The sequence below is a fragment of the Mustela putorius genome, unplaced genomic scaffold, assembly GCF_011764305.1.
Source record: "Mustela putorius furo isolate JIRA1106 unplaced genomic scaffold, ASM1176430v1.1 tig00000508_pilon_pilon_pilon, whole genome shotgun sequence".
Classification (NCBI taxonomy): Eukaryota; Metazoa; Chordata; class Mammalia; order Carnivora; family Mustelidae; genus Mustela; species Mustela putorius.
Window position 1 is genome coordinate 15,644,903 of NW_025421402.1, and position 8,117 is coordinate 15,653,019.

The 8,117-nt window shown below is 40.4% G+C and overlaps 1 protein-coding gene across 1 annotated transcript in view; it reads right to left on the reverse strand.

Annotated features, from left to right (window-relative positions):
- USH2A (usherin) overlaps positions 1-4,993 on the reverse strand; it is a 681,643-nt gene extending 676,650 nt beyond the window's left edge. Inside the window, exons 1-2 of the mRNA XM_045081155.1 lie at positions 4,512-4,993; positions 687-852 (exon numbers count right to left, since the gene is read on the reverse strand). Of these exons, the coding sequence (XP_044937090.1) occupies positions 687-852; positions 4,512-4,993 (648 nt within the window). The remainder of the gene's footprint in view (positions 1-686; positions 853-4,511) is intronic.
- Positions 4,994-8,117: the final 3,124 nt, after the last annotated feature.

The window sequence follows — 8,117 nt, forward strand, 5'->3', positions numbered from 1 at the left end:
CACTGGACTTCTGCTGTGAAAGCCACGTGTGGGGATTTTTGTTGCATTGGGCCATTTATAGGACCCTGAAAAAAAAAAAAAGGATAAACTCCATCTCCATTCCTAGGAACTGTAAAATACCAGATTCTCACAGTTATATTAGCCTTTAACAGCTTCTTAGGCTAAAACAAACTGTGGCTGACAACTAAAGTAATCATATAACACTTTTTGAGCATCTGAAGTGTAAAGTTCATTAGTTCTAAGGTCAGCATTTTAATGCAACAGCCAAATTTTATTCACATCATCAGTCGCAATCTGCAAGAGACAGCTGTAAAAACCAGGCAGGGGCTTTAATGCTGCCATAACTAGTAAAATCAGTACCAGTCCCTGAAAGAGCCCGCCACATTTTTTAACATAATATCCTAACCAAATTAAGCAAAAATTTCCTAAGGATCTTATTATCCCCAAAGAGCATTGTCCCAAGTTCTGGTGGGAGTTTTCACAGCAACTTTGAGGGGAGAATGCTGGAATATCAAGAGCTACATCACCAGGTCATTTAAATGTTATTTTTCTTTAGTTGTCATTTACACATAAATGAAATAGAAAAGAACAGCTCCAGACCTTGTGGAAAGATGCCATTTAAAGGAAAGAAAGGAAGACAGATCCTTGTGTTTAACCAAATGTTAAATATTTTTTATTTTACTCACCTGCACACTAAGATGAATCCATTTCTTCACAAGAATTCTCCCCAGTGTCATTACTTTTATTGGAGGCTGCAAACCATTTACTGTGCGATAATAAAACATGGTCTCTTTCTCGGATATTGTAAGTTTGAACACAATCTGCCCATCCGCTGTCTTTTCTATAACACACCTTAGGAAGCAACCGAGAGAGAAAAGATCAGCATCCAACCAAAAGACAGGCTAAGGCATGGTGCAGTTACAGTGGTGTGGAAATCACCCCAAACTCCCCTCAAAGGGGCACCCAGTGAATGAGTGCCTGAATGCCATTATATTCAGAGCAAGTTATACTCATTATACTCCAATTATTTTTTTTATTTAAAAAAAATAGGAGTTTTTATTTACAATATACTCACCAGAACCTCAACACCTTTTATGAGATTCATGATGAAAACGAAAGTGCTTGAATCATCAGGCAAAACCAACATTTAGCCTGTTGGCTCATTAGTCTTCTGCTATTTCCTTTACAGGAAGAGGTACAAGACATGAAGTCCTGCTTGGGGATTGAGTCATCCGTGCAAAATTTTTTTTTTTTTTTTTAATGTAAAGAGAATTTAGTGTCCATAGAAGACTCGAAAGTGCTAGCCCTGAAGTCAGAATTGCTCTATTGAATTCCCATGATGAAATGGAGAATGGACAACTGCACGCAGACTCTACTTACTTCCTCATCAACTGGCCAGAAGCCAAAGCCAGTGTCTGTAAGAGCTCTCCATGGCCACACAGCCCAAATGAGGCACTGACAGGACATTAATGATCTTGGATGAAAGGTCATACAATCTTCTAAGGACCACAGTGAAATAATATTTTGATAAAACAGAAGAACGTTCAGAAATTTTCTAGGTCTTATATCAGGCCAATTACCCAGTTATTTTTTTAAAAATCAATTTTATCCTCATCATAGTGGCACACTTTTCCCATCGCTGTAAATAGACAAATGGTGTTTTTATAAATGTTTATTTTCTACGTTAATTTATGTTTCATATAAATTATCTTATGTTGAGTGTATGATTGCATGTTTCGGACCACTCTGTACTCCCTGAGCAGAAACCGCTATGAAGCAAAGCCTCATTCCTCTCTCTTACATTTCAATCTAGAGAGTCAACTTCTTAGCAGAAGAGAGAACATGAGGAATGCTTGCTAGTAGCCTCCTGAGTGGATTACTCCCAAAGATCTGCTATTTAAAGACAAGTATCACTGACATTAGCTATTAACATCTCCCCAAATAACTAGCTCTTAAAGATGCCCATCAACCTGCATGTCACAGACAAGAACTCAGCAGAGGGGAGAACTTCACCAGGTCATGGAGGGGTCTGGGTCCTTTTCTTCACCAGCTGCCTGCTACTCAGCTCAGGCATAGCCAGGGCCATGCCCGGTCCTGGAACCCTTTTCTCTGGTTCAGGGTAGCTTAAGCGGCCTTCGTTGGTGTTCAGTTAATGGTAATGGTACCAATCGATCTGTCTTTCCCCATTAGCTCCTGAGTTTTCTGAGCACAGCAGAACCAGATATACAGCAGACCCCAAAACTAAGGAGTCGAAGACCAAATCGAGAAGAGGAAGCATCAAAGAAACAAAGGTAAGATAGGGCCAACCAAAAACTATTGCTAAGGAGGTTTTAAAACTTTCCTTAAAGGTCACATTTTCCACAATTTATTCCTTCTCACTTGCATGTATTCTTTCCTGGAGTTGAGAGGTGAAAATAAGATTGGAGGCCACTTTATAGTTACTATTTCACTGTTTTCCTATATTTTGTATATTTTTTGGTGATAAAGTTATGAGAACAAGGATATTTTTAACACAGGCAAACAGGTTCAACTTTATAGAAATTCTACTGTGATTTTTTTTTTTCTTTTAACTCTCTGGTGGGTTGATCTTTCTAAATCCCTGGGATGAAATGGCTCTCTCTTGACCCCCTGCCTCCAGATGTCCGGGTCTCAAACAACCTAAGAAGAGTTTGCCTCTACTCATTTTTCTTGAGTTTTAAATCAACAAGTTAAAATTTGACCATTACTCAAGAATGTATTTGCCAAATGCAGGCTTATTTTCCCAAGCTTACTGAAAATGCATTTCTTAATATGTTATTGATTATCTTCCTTGCTATTTTGTTTGCTTGTAAACATACTAGCTTTGGTAGATAATGAATGTGAGAGGAAGGCAGGTAGCAAAATATTTAGGAACTGGATTTATTCTGCTCCTGGATAAACAATAATTGGATAATCCATGTTTTGTTTGTTTTACTTATCTAGTGCAAACACCCCGAAATTCCCCCAATTCCCATAGTTATTTTAGTTTTGAGAATGGAAACGACCTTGATGCGTGGAACTCTCTAGACCGTAAACCATGTGCCACTGCCTCTATCAATACCCCTGTCTTGTTTACACAAAATGAAACCAACAGAAGAAGAATTTGGTAGAGACACATCCCATGGAAAAAAAAAAAACTTGGGGAAAAAATAATTTTCCCTAGCCATATTTGTCAACAGACAATTTTTAAGTCTCTTTGGACCCTTTACATAAACTGAGTGGGTTGGATTTATTGACATTTCAAACAATAAAAAAACAAAACAAATAAACAACAAACCTAAGGTTTGCTTTTACAGGAGATACAGAAATAGAGATAATGGTTTGTGATCATTTTAACTCCAAATGAAAAAAAAAATGTCAACTTTCACTTGGCAAATTAAAACTAAACAAGAAAGACATTTAAGTCATATTTGCTTATGAGATTATAAGACTTTTCTGGTTTGTTTCACAAGTTTTTAGATATTTGGCCAACACTCTCAAACAAAGAAACTGTCAGAAGGGGAAGAGCCAAAAACCCTCCAGGAAGACAAAAGATAAGCAAAAAAAAAGGTCTAAAAATTTCCTTACTTATTCAAATCTCCAGATTGGCTCTAAACAGTTAGGAAAAACACATGAGAGGTCAGTTTTAGAGGCTATTACAGAATGAAACACAGGTGATTATACAGACTAACAAAAAATAATATGAAGGAGGCGCCCAGTCCACTCACCAGAAGCATTTCTACTATGATCGATGGCATAAAAGCTTTTGGGACTCTCTTATGCATATATATATATCTATATATATATATATATATATAGATATATATATTATATAATATATAATTATATAATTATATATAGATATATATATATCCTATCAGGAAACACCACAAGGTAAAGGGTCAAAAGCTGTTATGTTCTCAGAGTTAGAGGATTAGTCATGTATTCAACACATATGATTGGGTTATCTTCCATGAGTCAAACATCTCTTCCTAGGAAAATCAGGATGAATAAAACACAGTCCTAAGCCCTCGGAGAGCTCTCTGCCTGATGAATATTTTACACTCTGGCAGGAGTGGGCTGCTTAGAAAACAGCAATCAGAACTTAGAAAACCTAGATCAGAACTTAGAAAACAGCAATCTTTTGTACCACTAGCCCCTACACATTAAAACTCCAACTAAGGCTGAGCCTCTGAAGGCCAAGACCCAAGTATTGGCTCAGTGGCTGGGAGATAAATGAGACGGGGAAACAGATCTGCCTGCAATGAAACTGTCTTCACATATTCTTTTTGGAGGGCTCACTTCACCCATGAAAAAGAGGAACAGAATCTAAATTCAGGGGGGAACGTTGGGAAAGGAAACCTGAAGAGGAAGACTAGCAAAGGAGTCGACCTTCAATCACGCGAATTCCAGGGTTAGCCTTCATTTCTAGTTTAGAATCCATGTGGCCATCATTGTCACCACTACGGATCGTCCAGGACCCTAGGAAAACTTACACGCACTCTACTACTTACATTACACCCTCTCGCTCAGGTTTCAGCCACACGGCTAAAGTAAATGATGCCGCCAGCCTCGGAGAAGGAGGAGAAGAAAAGCAATTCTTGTGACTTCCAAAAATAAAACTTGTGGAATTGCTCTGGCAGTTGGGACACAGATCACGCTCGTCTACTGTGATGCAGCTCCTGAGGCCTTTGGAAAAGAGGGCCGTGTAGACGGGAGTTGAAGATCTATAGGGGCAATCCTGAATGCAAAGCCGCTGGGTACAGAACCCGAGACCCGCAGCAGCAGAGCTGTGACAGAAAGTGCTTCGGTCTGGGAGTCCACACGTCGCTTGGGTTGGCACAAGTGACACGTTCTTGAAAGCTCCCACATTCTCCAGCCTTGGGAAGAGACCCCGCGAGTCAGCCAAGGAGATGGAGGTGAAATACATAAAGATCAAGGTTTGGGTGACATGGGTCAAGAAGCAGAAGCCCAGGGAAAGAGCCCAGCCATTCATGTTCACCAAAAAGCATGCTTCTCCTAGCAAAGCATTCCTAAGTAAAAAATAAGACCAATGCCACTCGCCAGCCATACTTTGAAGCAGGGTGCTCTACGTGATGTTGAGAGACTCCATTTTCAGGAAACCGCATACACGTTTTCACACCGAGGGAACACCAGAGACGTTCTGGGCCATGGTGAAGGCATGAGTAGCAGCTGGTGTCTGGGAAGCAAAAACAAAGTGTCAAGGAAAAGCTGCTATATCGTTAAAATTTAAGTTCATCCCAGGCTCGAGGACTTTGAGCCCCCGACAGAAAACATCGTTGAAATTCTCAAAGAAAAAACACTTGGAAGTACATTGTCTAGAGGAAAAGACTCCTTCCTTTGGTAACTGTCTTCGTTTGGGGGAGAAGTCAGATACCGGAATAGTCCACAGGACAACCAGTCTTATAAGTACAGCTATACACAGATACACGGATACGTATATATTTTGGTGCCTATATTTCACCAGCAGCCATTTCGGATTACCACGCTACCCCAGGGAATTAGCTCTATCTACTTAACAAGGGAAAGAATTGCATAGATTTTCTTTCCACACACACCTTATGTTGTAGCCCACAGCTAACTTACAGCTGTCCGAAATAAAGCTGGCAAAGCACTTTGGGCCCCCTCCCCCCCCCATCCCAGCATGTGCAACAACTTTAAGCTCACAGTAAAGCTGATTAGAAACCCAACACCATCTGTCTGTCCTATGCCTTAATATTTAGCAAACGTTTGTGTTCGTGTTTCCTCATATGACTATGTATCTGTAGGTTAAATATGGACCCCTAATACTGCGTAAGTAATTGTCCTGATAAAAAGCTGAATTACCGTTTCTTTATTGCATTTCAACCAGTCCCCTCAGTGTGACAAATGACTCTTCAGAGGACCGCTGTCCCTCGTTGCCTGGCAACGCTGCGGTAACCCCTGGGTTACTCTCAGCAAATAGGCCACAGCGGCAGGAATGCAGCAAGGAAGACCCGGGTGCCCGAGGAGAGCATTCTGCACGGCGAACACTTGGTTACCTGAAACCCAGAGCCTCAGAGCGCAGTCTGCTTGGTGGCCCGCCCGGAACTGAGCTTCCCAAGCTTTCAGCAGGTGCTTCAAGCAGTGGGAGGGACCTGGATAGGGCCAGGCCTGCATAATTTTAAAGTAGCAGTACACCTGATCCTATAATCCCCTTCGTGCCCCTCCCCTTGCCTGCTTTCAGGCACCTCCATCCATTTAATCTTGGAATCAAAATGATCTGCCACTATTAGCAACACAAGGAGTCATTTCTAGGGTTCCCTCTCTTTTCTGGGGAGCAAAATGGAATTCTAAACCTTAATATACTGACGCACTAGAAGCTTGGTTCATGGATGTAAGTTTCTCTTACAAGCTGCCTTTTTCGCCTCTGGAGACCCTGCTCTAGATACATTTCTCTACATCGTGAGGAGCATCTGATGGCATTTCTATATGTTGCATCTGGAAATGGGAAATTTTAATTCAACTACAGAAGCAATAGGACTATTGACTTTTTAGCTGCCTAACTGGATATGAATATGTATATATTTATGAGTGCATGTTTGACATCAATTCTATCTAGGATTCTCTCTTTTCTACTTTCTGGGATATCTCATCCTAGATGAGAAATATCCTGAAGCAACCGATACTTCTATTGCTCCGATCTTATAGACGGAAATTTGTCTGGGAAACAACCAGTCCTTTGTGGTTCTGTTTTCTATAAGTTATCTTATTTAGAGACATGTTTAGAAATGAGAGAAATGTTTTATGGTGTTTTTTTATTAGTAAGGCAGCCAGAGACAAGACCCAAGTGTCATCTCTTTACCTTCCTCTACTTTCTCTTCAATGAAAGATCTGGAAACCACAACCTTTTATTTATAACCTGATCAGAACTAGTTGCTTCTAGAGGAACCTTTCATCTTTTGTCAAAATATCCTATTTTCTACTTGTTGTTTATTACAATCTTGCAAGGGCAAATTTCATTAAAAACAAGACCAGATAATATGCAGGGCCTTGAGAATTTGGGGGAAATTGAAAATAGATACATAGGAGGCAGTGAATTAGACAAATGCATTATTCAGACCTGTTACAAAACACTCACGTTTGTCCTTTAAAAAGTTATTCAATCAATGGCTTCCCCTTATGCCTTGTGAATCCAAGGCCTAACTTTTTAAATTTTGTAACTACAGTGTATCTTTTGGGTCACCATTCTGGGGATAAGAATTCTTCTACCACATAACTGCTGCTTTGTAGTAGGAAGTCATGACTCAAAATAGACAATCTAAGATTAGCGATTCTGCTCCACGTTCAGAAATTCTGCCTGTAACTTGCTAAGGCAGACAACGGACTGACACATCTCTCAACTTTTGCAGTTCGGTCCTATCAATCCCGAGGACACGTCAGTTAAATGAACTGGGCACCAACAGTTCCACCACCCCTAGAACTGCCTGAGAAATAAGGAGAGAAAAAGTGTACAGGAGGGAAGTTCAGCTAAACATGTAGCTATAAGCTCTTCTTCTTCTTCTTCTTCTTCTTCTCCTTCTTCTTCTTCTTCTTCTTCTTCTTCTTCTTCTTCTCTTCTTCTTCTTCTCCTTCTTCTCTTCTTTTCTTCTTCTTCTTCTTCTCCTTCTTCTTCTTCTTCTTCTTCTTCTTCTTCTTCTTCTTCTTCTTTATTTATTTATTTATGTATTTTTTTCATCTATTTCTGTGGCTTCACTGGGTAGTTTAGGTTGGCTGCAGTCAGATGGTCTGATCTGGCCTCACTGTTTCAACTAGCAGTTGTCTTGACCGTCTTGGGAGTCTAATCCCAGGCTCATTCTGGTAGTAGCAGAAAAACTCCCAGCCATGTAAGATGGGAGGCCACCACGTGCAAGGACACTTCATGCCTCTGCTGGCATCACATTTGTTGATGTTCCACTGGCAAGAGCAAGTCACATGACCAAGCCCAGACTCAAGGTTATCAAATAGACTCCACCCTTCAAAGAAGGAATGGCGAAGTCACACTGCAAAGAGACACACACACATAATGGAAAGGATTTCTGACCGTTTTGCAATCTATCACAGAACTGCTAACAATTTCTTTTTCTAATTGTAAAGACGTC